Source organism: Anomaloglossus baeobatrachus, chromosome 6 (assembly GCF_048569485.1).
Source record: "Anomaloglossus baeobatrachus isolate aAnoBae1 chromosome 6, aAnoBae1.hap1, whole genome shotgun sequence".
Lineage (NCBI taxonomy): Eukaryota > Metazoa > Chordata > Amphibia > Anura > Aromobatidae > Anomaloglossus > Anomaloglossus baeobatrachus.
The window spans coordinates 435,914,358-435,936,813 of NC_134358.1; the positions used below are offsets into that span (position 1 = coordinate 435,914,358).

Here is a 22,456-nt window from a genome sequence, read left to right on the forward strand (position 1 = left end):
CGCTTTCTTCCCCTGGTTGTGCAGAGCTGCGAGCTTCTGCTGTTTCTATTGTGATTGCTCTCAGTGCATCCACACTGGGAAGAGGCAGGGAGGAGTCTTTGGGTGGAGACGAGAGCTGAGTGGGTGTGTTAGATACAGTCCTAGAGCCGCAAAGAATTATGGGAGTTGTAGTAACTGAACCCAGGAAGTCATAAGAGAGATTAACCCCATCAGAGCTGGAGCCAGCAATGAGGATGTGTTGCTAGAGCACGATAAAAGGTAATATTACTGAAAAAACATAATAGATGTGTGGAGAGGCACATATTAGCAAGATTTATGAGAAAAAAAATCAGTTTTGGTAACTGGACATCTTTTTTAATGGGGATAACTTATGGGACCCCCACCAATCCCATGAACTGGAGCTCTGGAGAGTCTGGATTGAACTGAGCAGTAATCTTGCTGCTCCATTTATTCTTATGGGACCACCGGAGATAACTGAGCCCTTGCACTTGGCTGGTCTTCAGTATTTCCATAATAATGAGAGCAGCAGTGAGCATGATCGACAACCTCGACCACCTCTCCATTCACACTTGGCTCTTCAGAACCCCTTTTCTTAGGATTAGTAGGTGTCACAGAGGTCAGACCCCCAGTGATTGAGTTGTTATCCCCTATCTTTTCAAGGCAAAAATGTAAAACAGTGTCTGAGTTTTGGGTAAACATGGTAAACTTTCTTGATACACTTTTTACAGTATGTGTTGACAGCATGAATTGTTTTATGCGTTTCCACAGTGGAAACACACTAACGACGCATTTGTGTTTTTTACTTGAAGATTTTCCGCATCTAATTCAAGTCTATGACAAAAATCTGCACAGAAAACTTATCGTAACGATTTGCAACAAGCACGGCAAGTCAGTTTATATTGGGTAAAAAAGAAGCCCAGCAGGTAGCAGATTTCTATAAATCCCACCCGCTTTGATGAAACTGTACGGCAATGTTCACACAGGGGGCAACAAAACCTTATCTCTTTGTTGTAAAGAAGCTGCGTTTTTTGCAGCATTTTTGCCTCGTTTTTTGTTGCTTTTTTTGGTGTGCCACTTGTCTACAGTACGTGTTTAAATAAAGTTTGTTTCGTTGACCCCAAAAAAGCAAAATTGCAGCAAAAAAAACACAGTTGGGTTTGTTTTTCAGTCTCATTGCTTTGAAAGTTGGGAAAAAAAGCTGCAAAAACGCTGAAAAAAGTCTTAAATAAGGCAAAGTAACTTCAGAAATAGCCGCATGTTTAGCCTTCAGAGCGCAATAAATGTATACACTGCACATTCCTACTGAGTGCTCAGAACATTAGTTCTCATGTCTCCAGCGTCTGTTTAACTAAAGCACAACCAGACTCACAGCAGCCAGTCAGAATCGAGCTTTTATTATCAAACCAACTCTGGAAAATGGCAGGTGTAATGTGATTGGATGCCACCAATAACATGGCTACTTGGATGTTCACACAGCGGCATTTCCAGAAATCTCTCTCCATTGATCAGATAAATACTGTAGTCGTAATCAGAGCTGCGCATGCGCAGTATCGACAGGAAGCCGCACTCTCCAGGCTGTTCGCCTATGGGAGGTCCTCTCCTGCCTGTCAGGCCGGAGGAGGGACGTGCACGGTTCAGTTCCGCATTGTCAGCCCGTCCCGTCCTTACCAGCAGGTGAGCGGGGGGGAGGCAGCGCAGGAGGAAGTGACAGTGTGCCCGGCACATAAACACCTCCATCTATGAGCCTGGCACTGCCCTGTATGAGGGGCACAGGGTCAGGAGCCCTTCCCATAGAAGACAGTGGATTAGCTGAGTCTGGGCATTAGCGCTGGATTACCAGGAAGGTGTATAAGGAGCTGCTCAGCCCTGGGCTGGACCCTGCCACGTCCTGGCACAGGTATGATGGGTCCTGCAGGACGCCCCGAGGACGGACGATGAGACTTGTGCACAGACCATACTACAGACAATCAGGAAACAGCCGATCTGCTTACTGACGGGCTCCAGCGCAGGGCATCTACTGGCCCATAAGACAGACCCCATATACCCTCCAGAAGATTGTGCCCACCTTATACCCTGCCGCGCTGCCCACCTGCTGATCTCCAGCTGCCACCATGGATGCCTCCACACTGGAACTGGACGCTCTGAAGTTTGCAAAGTTAGCGGTGGTCAACGATCAAATAGGGAAATACAAGGAAGCCGTCTTCTATTATAAGGTATGGCGGGCCGACAGAATAATCTTAGACATGGCCATTGGCTACTGCCTCTAAAAGGGAAACAGTCAGCAGGTTGATGCTGCCCAGATTTCTGTAGTTTAAGTGGTTGTATTACTCAAACGCTGCGGAGTTTAGTGGAAAACATAGTGGAAATCTTCAAGATGCAGGTGACCGCTAGCTTCTTCCTGCCACTCATCTACACTGACGGGTACATAGGTGGTTGGGCAGAAGATGTCGTGGACCGGCCTCCTGGACTAGTCACCTCATCCCTGTGATGAGTGAGTGCTGTGTATACAGTGTAGGAGCGGTGACACCTCGTCTTCCATCGGTCCTAATGGTCATGATCGCTTTGTGAAGGGAGAGCATTTGGATACATCTTGATTGACAGAAGCGAGCGCTGCCTGATCTCCGCTTTGCACCTTGGCACGGACAATGCAGGGGTCCAGCAGCGGTAACGTGGTGTTATAGCCATCAGTAATTTCTGGCTCCTGTCTGCAGTACAATACCGAGTGACAGACAGGAGATGACATCCAGCAACGACACTATGAATATGACTGGACTCCGTGCTGAGGACCAGACAATATAAGGCTATGTGCCCACGCTAGAATGTCCCTGCGGATTTTTTTGCCTGAAAATCCGCGACTTTCGCGGCAAATCCGCACCCGCGGATTTGCCGCGAATTTACCGCGGATTTGCCGCGGATTTTGATGCGGATTTCATTTTTTTTTTTTTCCCCATTCAAAACCAAAAATCCGGACCAAATCTGCACCAAACAATTGACATGCTGCAGATTTTTCCGGATCAAAATCCGCGGCAAATCCGCAGCGGAAAAATCCGCAGCATGGGCACAGCATTTCCAAAATGCCATTGAAATGGCTTGGAAGTGCTGCTGCTGCAGATTTTCGGCAAATCCGCGGCACAATCCGCGCAAAATCCGCGCAAAATCCGCAGCGTGGGCACATAGCCTAACAGCACCTCCACACGGACACTGCAGCCACACTCACAGTGTCATTGCTGATGCTCCTCTCTGACTCCTGTCTGCGGCCTCCACTCAATACTGTGCTGAAGACAGAAGCCAGAGATGAGATCCAGGAATGACCCTATGACCGTGGCTGGACTCCTGCAGCGTCCGTGCTGAGGTCCAGACAATATAACAGCATCTCCGCACAGACACTGCAGCCACACTCACAGTGTCATTGTGTGATTGCTGACTCTCCTCTCTGACTCCTGTCTGCGGCCTCCACTCAATACTGTACTGAAGGTAGAAGCCAGTGATGAGCTCCGACAATGGCCCTATGACTGTGGCTGGACTCCTGCAGCGTCCGTGCTGAGGTCCAGACAATATAACAGCATCTCCGCACAGACACTGCAGCCACACTCACACAGTGTCCTTGCCGGCTCTCATCTTTGGCTCCTGTCTGTGGTCTCCACTCAGTACTGTGCTGAAGGCAGGCACCGGTGATGAGCTCTGACTGTCCGTGGCTGGACTCCTGCAGCGCCCGTGCTGAGGTCCAGAGCCGCTGATTGCAGTCAGACAGCGTTCGCTTGAGCTCTGTCTATCAAAATGTGACAAAGCGCTCATTATGCAAATCAAGTGGGCATGACTGCACTGAAGCCTTGACTATGCCAAGGGTGCACCAAAGCTCCTCATTTGGATATGAAATATATTCTACTACAGGTATCATTTTTATAGGGCCGAGACCTGTACAACCCGTCTTTCTCAAGTGGACGAATCCGCTGAATTTTTCAAGAAGCAGATGCTTTAGGAAACGCCGCCCTCTTTTTCATAAAGTACCTTTTTTAGGAGTTCATTTGTTGTTTGCCAAACTTTCTCTTGTACATTTTTTTTGATCGTGTTTTTTTTTTGTTTTTTTTACAGTCCCTAGACCAGAATCCTTTTTGTTTTTTGTTTTTTTTTTCATCCCAGACTCTCATAGCAGCTCTCACCTCCCCACCCCTTCATTTCACTCTCCGCTACATTTCTGAGTTAAGCTTTGGCACCTGGGAATGACATTAAGGCTCTGTGCCCACGTGTGCGTATTGCATCGCAGCGTAACTGCATGCGTCCTGCGTCCCCAGCACAATCTATGAAGATTGTGCACAATCCATGCGCACGTTGCGTTTTAGAACGTGGTGATTTGCATGCTGCCAAATTGCTGTGTTCTAAAAAGCAACATGTCACTTCTTTCGTGCGCTTTGGATGCAGCCCCCGCTCTGTCTATGGTGGGGGCTGCATCCAGAGCGCATGAAATCGGCTTTTCACTGCATTCATTTCGCAGTGTTTCTGCAGCGATTTGAAGCACATGTGCTGCTCAAATCGCTGCAGAAATTTCTGCAGGGACACAACGCAATGTGGTCACCTAGCCTAAGGGTATGTGCGCACATTACGTTCTCTGCAGTGCAGAAAAGAACGCACCCTCTGGCAGACTGAACACTGCGTTTGTAAAAAAAAAAAAAAAAAAACCACAACGCATGCATTTTGGATGCTTTTTCCATGCACTTTGCATGCGTTTTCGATGCATTTTTGACAGTGCGTTCCCCCAGAAATTCAGCTTTGCTACATGCCGGCTGACAGCAGACACAGAGTCGCGCAATGAGAATGAAGTCGGGTGAACTCCACCCGACTTCATTGTCATACCGCGGCTCTGTGTGTGGCGTCCTGATTAGCGGTCACCCGTGAAGGACTCACCGGTGACCGCTAATCCCCTGAGAGACTGAAGTGAGCAGCGCGATCACACTTGCGTTGAACGGCATCCGTCACAATGCGTTGTGTAACACATGTGATGGATGCCTTGCAAATAGTGTGATAATATAGGCCACGGATTCCAGTGAAATAACGCGTTGAAGTTTTCTTTGGCCGAGAAAGAGCCCTCATATTTACCGCACACATCCCGACACTACAGCCCACATCATCACCGCACACATCCCGACACTACAGCCCTCATCATCCCCGCACACATCCCGACACTACAGCCCTCATCATCCCCGCACACATCCCGACACTACAGCCCTCATCATCCCCGCACACATCCCGACACTACAGCCCTCATCATCCCCGCACACATCCCGACACTACAGCCCACATCATCCCCGCACACATCCCGACAGTACAGCCCACATCATCCCCGCACACATCCCGACAGTACAGCCCACATCATCCCCGCACACATCCCGACAGTACAGCCCACATCATCCCCGCACACATCCCGACAGTACAGCCCACATCATCCCCGCACACATCCCGACAGTACAGCCCACATCATCCCCGCACACATCCCGACAGTACAGCCCACATCATCCCCGCACACATCCCGACAGTACAGCCCACATCATCACCGCACACATCCCGACAGTACAGCCCACATCATCACCGCACACATCCCGACAGTACAGCTCACATCATCACCGCACACATCCTGATACTACCGCCTACATCACCGCACCCCCACCCCCCCCGACATTACCGCCTACATCACCGCAAACATCCCGACACTACAGACCACATCATCCCCGCACACATCCCGACACCACAGCCCTCATCATTCCCGCACACATCCCGACACTACAGCCTCATCATTCCCGCACACATCCCGACACTACAGCCCTCATCATTCCCGCACACGCACCGGCACTACCACACCCATCATTCCCGCACACGCACCGGCACTACCACACCCATCATCCCCGCACACGCATCGGCACTACCGCACCCATCATCCCCCCCCCCCCCCCACACACACACACACACACACACACCGGCATTACCTCAGTGACGTCCCCGTTGACAGCGTGATTCCCTTCAGTTGCTGCATGGAGCTCACAGGAGCGGCGGTGTTCTACTGCCGCTCTTGTCAGCTTCATGTAGCAGTGCTGGATGCGTCGTGGGACCTCTGTGGATTATGCTGGACCTGGAGGGCTATTTGGCAATTTCAATAAAGTGGTGAAGGAAGGGGTTTTTTTTGTCTTTTATTCCAAATAAAGGATTTTTTCGGGTGTGTGTGTGTTTATTTACTTTCACTTACAGGTTAATCATGGAATGTGTCTCATAGACAGCTGCCATGATTAACCTAGGACTTAGTGGCAGCTATGGGCTGCTGCCATTAACTCATTACCTCGATTGCCACCGCACCAGGGCAATTCGGGATGAGCCGGGTAGAGTCCCGGGACTGTGGCATCTAAAGGATGCGGCAATTCCGGGCGGCTGCTGGCTGATATTGTTAGGCTGGGGGGCTCCCCATAACGTGGGGCTCCCCATCCTGAGAATACCAGCCTTCTGCCGTGTGACTTTACCCTGGCTGGGATCAAAATTGGGGGGGGGACCGCACATCATTTTTTTTTTAATTATTTATTTATTTTACTACACAATATAGACCCACCCACCTGCGGCTGTGATTGGTTGCAGTGAGACAGTTGTCACTTAGCGTGGGGGCGAGGCGAGTCTGACTGCAAGCAATCATAATGGGGAGATAAGGTATGCACACCAGTGACTATGTAAGGGGAATACATGAAATAGCAGAAACTGCTGTGTGAATACTGACTTGAAAAATCCAATAGCTATATGTAAGATGCATTACTGCCATGAACATATGAATCAAGAGAAATTTAGCTACTGAATTGATCAATGCAATAGAGCCCCAACACTACGCCAAAGTATTTCTCTACGTTGGGGTCCCTAGCTTGTGTGTGTCCTCTCATGCAGTTAAAAAACTTACCGTGTATGGGAAGCTGAGACCCAGGCTATTTATGCGTATGATGTGGATTGGCAATAGGTGTGGTTGGGGAGGGTTCACAAACGAAAAACTACTAACAAATAAGGAATAACGTTTGGAACGTTTCCAAACGTTATTCCTTATTTGCAACCAATCATAGGCGCCGGTGGGCGGGATAAGCAGGGAATACCAGATTGAATAATGAGTGGCCGGCATCTTCAAAAGAGGAAAAGCCACTGGAGCAGTGTGAACGCCGTGCAGCGCCGCGCCGGTGATCGGTGAGTATGAGAGAGGGGGAGAGACTGACCGACGGACAGAGAGAGGGACAGAGTGACCAACTGACAGAGAAAGAGACCGACAGACAGGAGATTGACCGACATTGACAGAGAGAGACTGAAAAGACCGTTTTGTCAAAAATGCAGTCCAAGTGCTTTTTGGTTGCGTTGTGACCCACATCATTGATTTCAATGGGTGGAGAACGCAGCTACAACGCACAAAAGAAGTGACATGCTGCTTTTTTTCCGCAGCGATTTTTGGGCATCCAAAACGCTGCGTTTACAAACGCAGCGTGTGCATTGATTTTTCGGCTTTCTCATACACTTTGCTGGTGAAGCTGAACGCATGCAATTTGGCACTGAAAACACTGTAGTTCAAAACGCAGCGTTTCCGTGGAAAAAAACGCAACGTGTGCACATAGCCTTAAATACATGGGCCCGGAATCAGCACTTTTAAGGCCCTGTGCGCACTAGAAAAAGGATTTTTCTCAAGAAATTTCTTGAGGCTGAAAGATTAGCGCAGTTACGTTAAAAAAACGCATCAATAACGCACCGAAAAACGCATGCCTTTTTACCGCGTTTTTGATGCAATTTTTCCGCGGGTTGGTCCCTGCAGTTTTACCATTTATCTATGGCAAAAAACGCAGGTACCTGGAGAAAAGAAGTGACCTGCACATTCTTTTTCTCAAGAAATTCTGCAGAAAGAATGTTCTTGAGAAAAAAACGCAGTGTGCGCACAGTTATTTTTTTCCATAGGTTTTGCTGAGGAATGTCTGCAGAAAGGTTACAAGAATTTCTCAAGAAATTTCTGCAGCAAAAACGCGGATAAAAACGTGGGTAAAGACGCGGTGTGTGCACAGGGCTTAAAAGTGGAAAACCAAATGGGACCATCTTTGGTTTTGTACAACATTCAGCAACCAACGTTTTGATATTTTGAGGAATTTTGGGCAATAAACGGCAATGAATACCAGAAGACAAAAAAGTCCCTGAATTGGGCCATAGTTAGTGCAAAGGAGATTTGCCATTTTTTTGAACGTCTCCCGGACATTCCAGGGGATTTTGCAAGTATGGCCGAACCCAGCATACGTGTATGAGCGGGGTGATGATTCAGATCATACAGCTGCAGAGAAGATCTCTTCTGGAGTTGGCTTCTTGGCACCATATATTTAAAGTTGTCCTCTATGGAGCAGAGGTTCAGCGCTTCCCCTCCGCTCATTTTCTATGTGACTGCCAAAACTAGTAACTTCTGCAGACAATGATTAGTGGAGAGCAGAAGACCTCTGCTTCATTCAGGGCCCCATTTTCCATGTCAGTGATCCTTTCAATCTTGTAAAATCCCTTTAAGTATTAAGCATGTGATGTTGGATGCCACATGTTTTATGAGAAAATGTATCTGTGAGCCCTTGTATAAAGTTTGAGGGATACACTGGTGCGGGATAGGGTCATACAGGGCTCTGGCCACCTTATTGCAGATATATTAGGAGCACTACCTGGCGTTCTTATGAGCGTACATGGTCATCAGTATAAATCGTTGCCAAAAATCTTACTGAGATCTAGAAATGAATTTTTAGTGACAGAGCACTTCTAGTGTTACATGTCCTATTTATATAGCAGGTATATACCATCCGTATACTGCTGTCAGGCACAGACCAGGGCTGTGGAGTCGGTAAGCCAAACCTTCGACTCCGACTCCGACTCCTCAAATTCTCTTGCACCGACTCCGGCTCCGGCTCCGACTCCGACTCCGGCTCCGACTCCGACTCCTACATATATTGCTTAGTTAGGTGAAAAATTTATTGTAGTACATGAATATGTGTATGTGAACATCAGACATTTAATAATTTTTATGATACGATAATCAAGATATTTGGATAGAACATAAAATATATTTATTGGAATACAACTTTAGAACACAAAAAACTGTAATAAATTGTAAATATGTAATACACTATGTAATATACAGTAGATTACATATATATCTTGTGTGTGTATATACACTGTGTGTATATATATATATATATATATATATATATTACATATTTACAATTTATTAGTTTTTTGTGTTCTAAAGTTGTATTCCAATAAATATTTTATGTTCTATCCAAATATCTTGATTATTGTATCATAAAAACAATTAAATGTCTGATGTTCACATTGTACTACAATAAATTTTTCACTTAAATATAAGCATTATACTAAATGTTATTATTTAGTAAAATATTCAGCACATTCTGCATTGCACTCCTGTCCCCAATTTATTATATATTTTAAGAGTCGGAGTCGGTGCATTTTATACCGACTCCGACTCCACCAAAATGAGCTCCGACTCCGACTCCACGACTCCGACTCCACAGCCCTGGCACAGACCGTGTGAGATCAGGTACACGTGACCTCTCCCTGCATTCATTACTTCCTCTAATGGATCAAATACCTTTGCCTGTATGTCATAATTATAACAAGCGTGTTTTCATTGTCAGGTGAGGACATATGGTAAATAATCATCTGAATGAACTGTGAGAAATAGGTGGAATTAGTCCTGGAAGTGACAGGCTCCAGACCATGGTACCACACATAAGGTGGACTAAATATTTTTCCCTACTGGGCATTGAAGACCGTGAACACCTTACCAACCTGCCGAGTCATGATTAAAGGGGTTGTCCACTACTTTTACATTAATGGTCTATCCATAGGATAGGTCATCAGTGTCTGATCTGCTGGGGTCCGACACCCTGCACCCCCGCCATTATAATCAGCTGTTATCGGCAGTGTAAGCAGGCCACTGGAAATTGATGATCTATCGTAACCTCTTTAAGCAAGTAGCATTTAACTTAAAGGGCTATTACCATCTCCATGAACCTATCCCAATATGTAGTAGGTGTAATAATATTAGCAAATATCTCCAATTAGAAATGTAGTATAGTTCTCTTGATTAGCTATGTCGTTCACCTCATGTGCAGGGTATTATAGCTTAGGTATTCATGGTTACAACCACGAGCAACTAACTGTGCCCTGCACATGAAGTATGTGACCTAGCTAATCAGGAGAACTATACTACATTTCTTATTGGAGGTATTTGCTAATATTATTATTATCCTACTACATATTGGGATAGGATTGTGGAGGTGGCAATACCCCTTTTAAGTTTATTTGCGAATCACAAGGCCTGAACATGAACCCTAGGAACGCGAACAGAGGCACTGCTGGAATGGCACCAATTCGGGCAGTGAGTATAGGCTCTTTTACGTTACCTGGGGGAGACCTATGGAATCAGAAGGGGTTGTCATAGATAGATATATATATATCCATATATACATTCCATTGGAGGGGAGTTAACTCTTAGGCGCCAAACACATTAATAATATCTCTCAATGTAAAGGTGAATTGAAAAAGACAAATCACAAAAGAAGGCTCTCTCCCCCTCTGCAGGCATTGTTACATTCTGTGCCCAATTCAACATGAAAACTTTGCTGAAAGTTCCTTTTTAAAGCTTCAACAACTGTTTTATTCTAACCAGTGATTTGTACAATGCAGGAGGCTGCCCAAGCCCTAATATATGCTGAAATGGCGGGATCCACACTGGAGAACATTCAGGACAAGATAAATGAGTACCAGGAAAGAGTCCAAGCTCTTTATACCGCAGGTGAGTGCGCATGGTGATGGGAAGTGTGAATACATAATGTCTCCTGCTCTTTATATTGTATCACTCCTTATTATCAATCATTATTACTGTATGGTCTCAGTAAGGCATCAGGAAAACATGTCTGAATTCCAGCTCTATATATTTGTGAAAAGTCACAGAAACCAGTGTAAAGCCTGCTTTACACCTTACAATTAAGCATACATTATCGTATGCGATGTGACACGCCCCCATTGTATGTGCGACACATTCAATTTGTTGACCGCGTCGCACAAACAATTATTTGCCGTCACACGTACTTACCCGTCCATACGACCTCGATGTGGGCGGCGAACGTCCACTTCCTGGAGTGTGAGGGACGTTCGGCGTCACAGCGACGTCACACAGCGGCCGGCCAATAGAAGCGGAGGGGCGGAGATGAGCGGGACGTAAACATCCCGCCCACCTCCTTCCTTCCGCATTACCGGCGGGAGCCGCGGGACGTATGTAAGATCTGTTCAGCGTTCTCGGGGTGTCACACACTGCGATGTGTGCTGCCTCGGGAACATTGAACAACCAGACGTGCAAATGAACGACGTGTATGCGATGAACGGTTTTACGTTTAATCGCAATCGCACGTAGCTGTCACACGCTACAACAAGACTAACGATGCCGGATGTGCGTCACTTACGACGTGACCCCGCCGACACATCGTTAGATATGTTGTAGCGTGTAAAGCCCGCTTAAGTTTCCACGGCCAGATGGACAGCACTCCATGATGGTGTTCATATAGTAGATTGTTTACATGGACAGGCCAAAGTGAGCGATGTGTAATAGATCGCTCAGGGCACATTGGCTGCCATTCTCCTTGACGTTGCGAAACCCATTCACACAATTTGCAGTATAAATGCAGCTTAAAGGCTGACAATGATTGATGGCCACCAATCTGCACAATGAAGTGGCTTCAGCCCTCCAGTGAGTGGCCATTTCATTGTTCACATGGGCACAGCAGTTCTTATCTACAGGTTGATGAAACAAATAAAATTAACTTTTTTGAATTTACCAAATGGCTGCAATGAAACAAAGTGAAAAATGTAAAGGGGTCTGATACTTTCCGTATACAATGTATGTATGACTAAAACACTGGAGAGTTTCACAGAAATAGCAACTGGTGACAAATACGGCTCTGTAGACTAGTTGGTCAGGCCGGTCCCCAGAGGCTTCCGCCTGCCCGCTGCCCGGATGGACAGGTCTCTGCCTATATGTGGACATAGGTGGAGTCCTGTCAATCCAGGGTGGTAGGGAGACGCCGCTGGCTACCCACTAGTCTACAGTAGCTTTTAAAGTATACACCAATCACCAGGATTTTCCTATATAAACTAAAGCCAGTGCTATACTGGCACTATCAGGCTGATTCTCTACATGCCTTCAGTTGTCAACTAGGATGTATAGGTTTTGAAACACAAGTAAAATTTGTAAAATGCACAGCTTTTTGAGTGGCAGCAGCTGCCGATCAGCTCATAGCTGGGGTGGGTATTCATAGTGATTACCGCCTCCCTGCCTGTCCACCCTCCCCCTGTTAATTATTCTAATTCTATTATGGAATCGTTTTATTAAGTTACTAGAAGGACCTGTGCTGATGTCATACCCATGTGACCAGATAGGGTGCGGCCTCAGACAACATAGCTGATACCAGGAAGCAACATTATGTATGTTAGCTGAGGCCCCGCCCCTTCTGGTCACATTGGTATGACGTCAGCACAGGTCCTTCTAGTAATTTAGTAAAACGATTCTATAATAGAATTAGCATAAATAACAGGGGGGTGGGAATCACTATGCATACCCATCCCAGCTATCAGCTGATCGGCAGCTGCTGTCATTCAAAAAGCTGCTCATTTTTCAAACTTTACTTGCTTGTGTTTCAGAACCTATACATCCTAGCTGACAACTAAAGGTATGTATAGAATCAGCCTGATGGTTCCAGTATAGCAATGGTGATTGGTGCACTTTAAAGGGGTTCTCCAGAAATTAGGATATGTCGTCAATATAGGATTGTCACAGCACCCCCATCAATCATCTGGTAGCAGTTTTGACGATCTCTCAATGTAAATGCTTCACTGCGCCGTTCCGTTGATTGTGTAGCTGCTGCTGCCAGGTACTCCAGATCAGCTGTTATTCAAGCTTGCAAATTTATCAGAGTGCTGTGTCTTTTATTGTGTAAATCCACAATTGGACTTCCGTCAATCTGATATTGATGACCTCCTTTTGCTATGCCATTGACTGACCAGAGAACGACTTTAAGTATGCTTGCTGCATCTCCGCTTAAGGTCTTTGGGACATGGATCGGCTGCTTCGGTCAGTCCCATATATTATCAGTGAAGCAGCAATGTACAGACGTGACTAGAATCAGTTTGGATCTCTTTTGGGGGGAGTGTGGGCTTTAAAGACCCTCAGTGGTCACACATTTATCACCTATAATGTGGATAGATAAAAGTTGTTTATAGGAAGACCTCTAAATCACAGAAAATCTCTTAGGCTATGTGCGCACTGGAAAATGGAATTTTCTCAAGAAAATTCCGCAGGCACTGAAAGATTACCGCACCCGCTGTAAAAAACCGCGGCAAACCGCACCCGAAAACCGCATGCTGTTTGCTGCGGTTTTACCGCGGTATTGTTCGCGGTATTGCCACGTACGGGTTGGTACATGTGCTTTATTGCATTCAATGCAATAAAGCACATTGAAAAAAAAATAATTTGCTTCTTAGATAGTAGATAGATAGAGGGATAGATAGACAGAGGACAGATCGCTGCAGTTCCCACGGTCGGCAGTGAGTTCACATTACCGGCCGTGGGAAATGACCGGTAATTACCTCTGCTGTCTCGCTGCGAGGCTGCATTCATTCAGCGCTGTGTCAGTCGCGGCTGGATGTAAGCAGCGCTGGAGCTGTGGATTATGCTGGAGCTGTGGATTACGCCGGAGCTTTGTTTCGGGGGGGGGGTTAATAAAAGGGTGAACGAGGCTTGTTTGTGTTTTATTTAAAATAAAGGATTTTTCTGTGTGTTTTTTTCACTTTACTTACGGGTTGATGATGTCAGCTGTCACATAGACGCTGCCATGATCAAGCCTGGAGTTAATGGCGGTGATCTGTCACCATTAACTCCTTGTATTACCCTGACTGCCACTACTACACGGCGGCAGGAAGAGCCGGGGACACGCCGGTACTGCCGCATAATGTATGTGACAGTCCCGGGGCAGCTGCGGCTGATATTCTCGGCTGCGGGAGGTGGGAGGGAGGCGGGGGACATTAACCCTGCCCCTCTCCCTCCTCAGCCTGAGAATACCGGGCCGCCGCTGTGTGCTTACCTCGGCTGGACGGTAAATATACAGCGGAGCCCACGTGTTTTTTTTTTTTTTCCTATATTTCCGTTTGATTTCTATGTGTCTGTGTCTGTGATCTATGTCTGTGATGTGTGTGTTTACTCTCTGCTCAGCTTCCTCTTCCTGTAATGACATCACTTCCCTGCAAAACCGCAGGCAGCGATGTACATTACCGGAGGTAAACCGCGAAATACCGCAGGGAATAACGCAGGAAAACGCAGTGAACCGCACAGAATTTGCTGCCTGCATTATTCCCTGCGGGATTTCACGATTACATTGGAGTCAATGGAGTGAAATCCCGCAGCGATGTGTGGAAAAGAATTGACATCCTATTGTTTTTGCTGCGGGAATCCCGCAGCAAAACATGCAGCTGTCAAAATCCGCCCAGTGCGCACAGGATTTTTTTTCCCCATAGGTTTTGCTGGTGAATCACTGCAGAGATGTTATGAACATTTTCTGCAGCGAAACATGCAGCAAAACCGCAGAAAATCCGCTGCAAAATCCGGTAAGTGCGCACAGGGCCTTACAGTACAGCACAACTGTTCTACTAAATGTATTTCAACCTGTGCAGGAGGCCCAGGGCTGCCATGATAGGAGTATATATTTTATCTGCAGCACAGGCAATTTTTTTTTTCTGTCATTCATACAGAGCAAATGTTATTCAATTTCACATAGATGTATAAAATATGACGAATTGAAAAAATAATGTGATATGGCTTACTCTATTGCGATTTGCAAATGGAAATGCTTGTTTGCCTATTTTTATAGATTAAACTATACATCCATCCATCCATATTTCATTCCATCCTACTGTTGCAATTTGCCCCCATGATCTGGTCGTATTGTGTGAAACTATCCTAAAGCCTTGTGACACATATCTGTAGTGCTTCTATAGCAGATCACAATCCAGTATACACATGGCATTATGTACATTTACCCATAGGAACATGTGCATTACCCAGGGGTGGACAATTCATTTAACTTTCCCAAGGGGCCTTTAGTGGTGTGGAAGGCTGATCAAATAGGCTGAAATTAATACAGCATGAGGCCCCCCACGTAGCCTCTCTGTATACAGTATGAACCCCCGCGGAGCCTCTGTGTATACAGTATGAACCCCCGCGGAGCCTCTGTGTATACAGTATGAACCCCCGCGGAGCCTCTCTGTATACAGTATGAAGCCCCCGCGGAGCCTCTCTGTATACAGTATGAAGCCCCCGCGGAGCCTCTCTGTATACAGTATGAAGCCCCCGCGGAGCCTCTCTGTATACAGTATGAAGCCGCCGCGGAGCCTCTCTGTATACAGTATGAAGCCGCCGCGGAGCCTCTCTGTATACAGTATGAAGCCGCCGCGGAGCCTCTCTGTATACAGTATGAAGCCCCCGCGGAGCCTCTCTGTATACAGTATGAAGCCCCCGCGGAGCCTCTCTGTATACAGTATGAAGCCCCCGCGGAGCCTCTCTGTGTACAGTATGAAGCCCCCGCGGAGCCTCTCTGTGTACAGTATGAAGCCCCCGCGGAGCCTCTCTGTGTACAGTATGAAGCCCCCGCGGAGCCTCTGTGTACAGTATGAAGCCCCCGCGGAGCCTCTCTGTGTACAGTATGAAGCCCCCGCGGAGCCTCTCTGTGTACAGTATGAAGCCCCCGCGGAGCCTCTCTGTGTACAGTATGAAGCCCCCGCGGAGCCTCTGTGTACAGTATGAAGCCCCCGCGGAGCCTCTGTGTACAGTATGAGCACCATGTATACAGTGTGATCCCACACATAGCCCCCTAAATATTGTTAGTTACACATGGCCTCATATAAACAGTATGAGCCCCCACATAGCCTCCTACATACATGCAAATATCCCATACTTATGAAAAAAAAAAACTACCACATTCTCACCTTGCTCCCGTTCCCCAACGCTCTTATCTGGCCTCCAATGCACTGACACTCCGCACAGCATACGCGATGACGTGACGTCATCACATCTGCTGTGCCCTCCGCTAATTGGTTCAAGACGAAGCCAGCGGCACTGTCCTCCATCAATGTGTTCACCGCTGTCTGCATCCTATGAATGCAAATAGCGGTAACATTGGAAAACGAGTGGCGGTTGGGGAGGGAGTGGTGTGGCCCACTGTTTTTAGTCCTTTGCCTGTCTCTCTTTGCCCTACCCTGGCATAACCTATTGACAGTGCCTGTGTATTGCAACATTATCATCTGAATAATAGCTGAATTCTTTTATAGTGACTTCACAACCCACCATGCTGTTCTTGTTTTACAGGTTTTAATGTTTTCATAAAGTTGTGTATTTTTAGTCAATGCAGGGGTCTATAGAATTTCCTCACAAATGACGGTAATGGCTATTTATATCTTATTTTAGCTGTTAACCTTCTTTTCAGAAAGTTTCCCATTATGGCCCTATGAGTGTAAGATGAATGAGATATGTACAGAATGTGAACATAAATATGTACAGGCTGGAAAATACTACTTCATAGAAACATGCCATACATTTTGATTGGTGGGGGGTTTACAAAAATGAAGGAACAGAAGCGGAGTCTGCGTATGAAGACCTTATTCCATGGACATTCTGTTGGGCCCCTCTTCAGTCTCATAAGAGGTCCACTCTTGTCTAGATTCTTTTCTTTTCCCAGAAATGTCAAACATGTTCTAAGGGTATGTGCGCACGTTGCTTTTTACCTGCTTTTTACCCGCTTTTTTGCTGCTTTTTCTTCTGCGCTGTTTAATGCCAAAATGGATGTGTTCTTCTATTCAAGCAAAGTCTATGGGAATTTGGGTTTCTTGTTCACACTATGTTGTTCAAAATGCTGCCTTTTTGTGGCAGAACTTTGGTCAAAAACTCAGCTTTGCAGTGCAAAACCCAAATGGCAAAAACAATTGACATGTTGCTTCTTTGAAAAGCTGAGTTTTTGACCAAAGTTCTGCCTCAAAAAGGCAGCATTTTGAACAACATAGTGTGAACAAGAAACCCAAATTCCCATAGACTTTGCTTGAATAGAAGAACACATCCATTTTGGCATTAAACAGCGCAGAAGAAAAAGCAGCAAAAAAGCAGGTAAAAAGCAACGTGCGCACATACCCTTAAAGGGAACCTGTCAGCAGAAATGTCCCCTAAAACCTAACAGATTCCCCCTCTGCAGCTCCTGGGCTGCATTCTATAAAGGTCCCTGTTATGATTGTGCCCACTTTCTGACCGAAAAAAAGTGTTTATAAAGTTGTACCTTTTTGGCTTCTGATTCTGTAAATCCGTCACGGGGGCGGGTTGCCTGATGGCCGTTATTCTGCCCCCTGGTCCTGTATGCCGCCCCCATCGCTGATTTCAATACTTCTGGACGCCGCCCACTGCTCCAGCCATCCCCGCGCATGCCCAGTGCCCATCTCTCGGGGATGAGCACTGTGCCCAGCGTCACCGCTGGTGACGTGCACGCAGGGTTAAGATTATGGGCGGTGCTGTGATGTTTATTCCTAAGCAACCGCCCATAATCGCGGGACCGCGCTTTCCCCCTCGGCCTGCTTCTTTCTGCGCAAGCGCGCTGCTGCTGACCTCACTTCGCCTCCTTCCCATCTTGCCCCGAGGCAGGAAATAGATGGGAAGAGCGCGGAGCAGTGACTACACCGAAAGCGCGGTCCCGCGATTATGGGCGGTTGCTTAGGAATAAACATCACAGCACCGCCCATAATCTTAACCCTGCGTGCACGTGACGCTGGGCACAGTGCTCATCCCCGAGAGATGGGCACTGGGCATGCGCGGGGATGGCTGGAGCAGTGGGCGGCGTCCAGAAGTATTGAAATCAGCGATGGGGGCGGCATACAGGACCAGGGGGCAGAATAACGGCCATCAGGCAGCCCGCCCCCGTGACGGATTTACAGAATCAGAAGCCAAAAAGGTACAACTTTATAAACACTTTTTTTCGGTCAGAAAGTGGGCACAATCATAACAGGGACCTTTATAGAATGCAGCCCAGGAGCTGCAGAGGGGGAATCTGTTAGGTTTTAGGGGACATTTCTGCTGACAGGTTCCCTTTAAACCGCAGTTACATTCTAAAAAGGTTCCTTTATGAAAATATTACACCAAGTTTCAAATTATAATGCAAATTTGATTCAAGTGTTCTAAAGATTCATGGATGGTTTTGTGTCTCGGGGCTTTTTGGATTATTGAAATAAATCTCAAACACCTATAATAATTAGTTTGCCAGGCGAGTCAAATTAAACTACAACTACTTAAAGGGATATTCCAACAAACTGTTAGTGGGAAAACCCCTTTAAGAAGGACATTCAAGAATATTAAGCAGGCTAAAGATTTCAAGCAATATGGGAAAGAAAAAAACATCTCTTTGCTGCCGAAAAGCGTGCAATGCCTTGGACAAGGTGTGAAAACATTAAATATTTCATAAAAACTTACGCAAAATCATCATACTATGAAGACCTTTGTGGCTGATACACAGCGAAAATAGGATTGTGCAGATAAAGGCATAATGAGGAAGGTTTCTGCCAGACAACTTCATCAAATTATGAGAGTAGCTACTAAAATATCATTACAAAGCAGCAAACTGGTATTAAAAGCTGCTTGTGCCTCTTGAGTCCCTTGAACCTCAAGGTGTAGGATCCACCAGAGGCTTGCAGGTGTGCACCCCTAAACAGTGCCCACAAGCAAGAAGCGGTTGCAATGGGCCAATTTTAAATCAGCCTTCTTTTAATGATGAGTGCTGTGCAAACCTGGATGGTCCAGATGGATGCTTGATGGATAACCACCATGTCCCAACAAGGCTGCGATGTCAGCAAGGATGCCATTGAGTCATATTTTGGGGCGGAATTGTGGTGAGAGCTGGTAGGTGTCTTTAGGGTCCCTGAAGGTGAGAAAATGACCTTGCCAAAATATATTGATTTTCTGACTGACCCTTTTCTTCCATGGTACAAAAAGAATTGTGCCATCTGTAGCAAAATCATTGTCACATATGACCATGCACCATCTCATGTTGCAAATAATACCTCTTAGTCATTAGCAGCTATATGTATAAAAGGAGAGCAACTTGTGGTGTGGCCACCAGCCTCCCCAGAACTCAACTCTTTTGAGAACCTTTGGCGTTTACTCAAGAAAAAAAGGGTGCGAGGCAGTTCACATCACATCAGAACAGCAGCTTTGGGAGGGTATTCTGACGTCCTACAAGGAAATTTTAGCAGAAACTATCCAAAAACTCACAAATTCAATGGATGCAAGAATTGTGCAGGAAAAATCATAGAAGCGGTCCTATGTCTACTTGGCCTGTTGAGATGTTTCCTTGGAAAAGATTTAGGTTTCAGTAAATGTGACCTCTCCATGCTGAAAATTCAATAAATGACCATTTTCAGTTCTTTACAGCCTATAAACTGTTTGGTAACTCGGTTGTGCATAATAATTTGGAACAGTGCATTTTGAGCTTTAAATAATGTTATTGAGAGGTTTGTTTAATAAAATTTAGTTTATACTCGAAGGGTTCGTTATTTGTATGTTATACTGACTCATTTGCATTGACCTTTTAGGAAAATCAGAGAAACATGCATTTGCATAATATTTTGGGTGCAGTATAATGGCAAAAATGATTGCAGCCCATTCATTTTAGTGTTCCAAGAGTCAGATATCCACTGTCCAAACACTTAAAGGGGTGTTCAACTCCCATCAAAAACCTCCAAGTGGCATGGGTAGTTTAAAAATAGCATACAGTCATGGGCTCTAAGCCCTGATGCTCCACCACGGATTGCTCTTGCAGACTCCATCGGGACAGCAAGTAATGTCATCTCGTTTTTAGTCACTTGACCACTGAGGTCTAGGATTGGCTGCAGCGATCAGGTGACTGGGACAGGATGTCGCCTAAGGATCATTCGATGATGTCCAGTTCCAGTGACCTTTCTATTGCTGCCAGTCACCTGGATCATTGGCCAAACAATGAGACATCATCGCTGTCTGTCCCAATGTAGACCATTGGAGTGATAGAGCTGGTGACTAGACCGCATTTTATTGTCTTAATGAAGACCTTTTACTGGATTTTTTTTCAATTTAAACAGAGTACTTCCTCCAATGATTATGGAACAGGTTTTTTTTTTTTTTGTTTGTTTTTTTTTGTTCTTTTTTCTTCTGCGCCCTTCTGTTCAAACGTTATGCCCTCTGATAGTCAGGTAGAAGTTTTCCTTCTAACCAAGTGATCGTGGCCATGTTTTGATTGCTTTTTCTCCTTTGATACTAAACAAACAGCCACTGAGTAATTCTGAGGTATACGTCCTGTTGGTTGAAGGGAAAAGTGTACCTTTATTACCACGGGTATAATTTTGGAACCGAGGGGCAAAAAAAAAGTGGAATCAAGAAGCAGCAACAATTGGAGGAGGCGCTCAGGTTATATTAAATTAGAATCCAGGGGAAGCTCTTCTTTTTATAACAATACCTGCAATTTAGGGTTTTTCTTGGAGAATTTGGGCAACCCTTCCTTAAGACATATGTGAAGAATAAGTACCGTAATCAATGTTAAAGTTCCAGAGAATGTTTTCAGGTGGGGAAAAATTAGAAATGTTCCTGTTGTTTTTAGTAGAACAGTCATTTGCCATAGTGAGGAAATAATAATGTGCTCAATATATTAACGAAAACTTTGCCATTGTGGTCAGTGATGATGGCGTCAAACAGACCTGCAATAGTGGAAAACTCAGAGGATGTGTAAGGCCGGAGTCACACTTGTGAAAGACTTGCGTGAGTTTCGCATCGCAACACCCAGCATGGTCGCAAAAGTCTCCCACCCTAAGGGAAAGTCCTATATATGTTATCCACACTATTCATAGGATATGTATTAGTATTTTTAGTGTCCACATAACCTGGTGGATTGTATTCATTTATGTATTCTTTGTTCCCTACACCAGTTCAAGCCCAGAATATTGACCCCTTAAAATCAAAGCAGCATTTGGATCTAGAACGGGCGCACTTCCTTGTCACCCAGGCATTTGATGAAGATGACAAGGGCAATGTGGATGAGGCGATCGAGTTGTATACTGAGGCAGTGGAGCTTTGCCTGACAACGGTGAGTGCAATATTTCCTAATGTGTATGATGCCCGCAATGATGGGGCGGATGGAGACAAGAACTAGGGCTTTTATCAGAAAAGATAAGATCCTCCTTGTGGGGAGCCTGCTTAGTACTTTTGGGTTCTGTACGCACTCATGGCATCAGGTCCATTTCTTTGTCGCTCCATTGGGAGACCCAGACAATTGGGGTGTATAGCTACTGCCTCCGGAGGCCACACAAAGTATTACACTTTAAAAAGTGTAACCCCTCCCCTCTGCCTATACACCCTCCCGTGCATCACGGGCCCATCAGTTTTTTGCTTTGTGTTGAAGGAGGCACACATGCACACAATGCTCCACATTTTAGTCAGCAGCAGCTGCTGACTATTTAGGATGGAAGAAAAGAGGGCCCCTAAGGGCCCCCGGCATGCTCCCTTCTCACCCCACTGAGTCGGCGGTGTTGTTAAGGTTGAGGTACCCATTGCGGGTACAAAGGCAGGAGCCACATGCCGTTTTCCTTCCCCATCCCTTAGGGGCTCTGGGTGAAGTGGGATCCTAACCGGTCATCCAGGCACTGGGACCGGGCTCCCTCCGCAGCCCCTGGTGGTATCTGCCGGACAGGAGACTGAGTATCGTCAGGGACAAGGCCCTGCAACTACAGGTACTCTGTGTCCCCTTTGGGACGGTGCATGGAGCACCTGGGCCTCAGACGCTGCAGCGCCTGCAGTGTTTGTTTTTTGTCCGGGACTACCGCGCCGACCGTGCCTGCTGGCCGGCCGCGGTTTTTACTTTAGTCCCCGGCTTTTGCGGCCTAGTACATTAAACGCCCGCCCCCGGGCCTGCCAGTCAGGGGCAAGGGCGGGACGGTCGGTCTGACGCCGACAGTGAGGGCTGGAGCACACATTGCTGTCCTCCTCCCCCCTCACTAATCCCTATGGGGCACCAGTTCCCGCACTTTTGTAAGTTACGCCCACGGCTCCCTCCTCCCCTGTGAACGCCGACAGCCATGTTTTAACACATCCTGCCGGTGGAGGACTTCTGGCTGCAGCTCTGGGAGACCCGAGGCAGGGAATCTGGTGGCCACACACCGCTGGAGCGGTTGGTAAGCCACACCGGTTACCGGTGCTGGTCCCCCTAGGGTGCTGAACTGTATATAGATACATTATATTTGTATACTTTTTCCGGTTCAGCTGTACTGTTCACTTGTGGCTATATACCCTCAGTGATCACGCTCCTGGGAGACA

The 22,456-nt window shown here is 46.4% G+C and overlaps 1 protein-coding gene across 1 annotated transcript in view; it reads left to right on the forward strand.

The window, feature by feature from the left end:
• The first annotated feature begins 1,577 nt into the window (after positions 1-1,577).
• CAPN7 (calpain 7) overlaps positions 1,578-22,456 on the forward strand; it is a 155,398-nt gene continuing 134,519 nt past the window's right edge. The window contains exons 1-3 of the mRNA XM_075315213.1: positions 1,578-2,213; positions 10,729-10,837; positions 21,073-21,230. Of these exons, the coding sequence (XP_075171328.1) occupies positions 2,112-2,213; positions 10,729-10,837; positions 21,073-21,230 (369 nt within the window). The 5' untranslated portion in view covers positions 1,578-2,111. The remainder of the gene's footprint in view (positions 2,214-10,728; positions 10,838-21,072; positions 21,231-22,456) is intronic.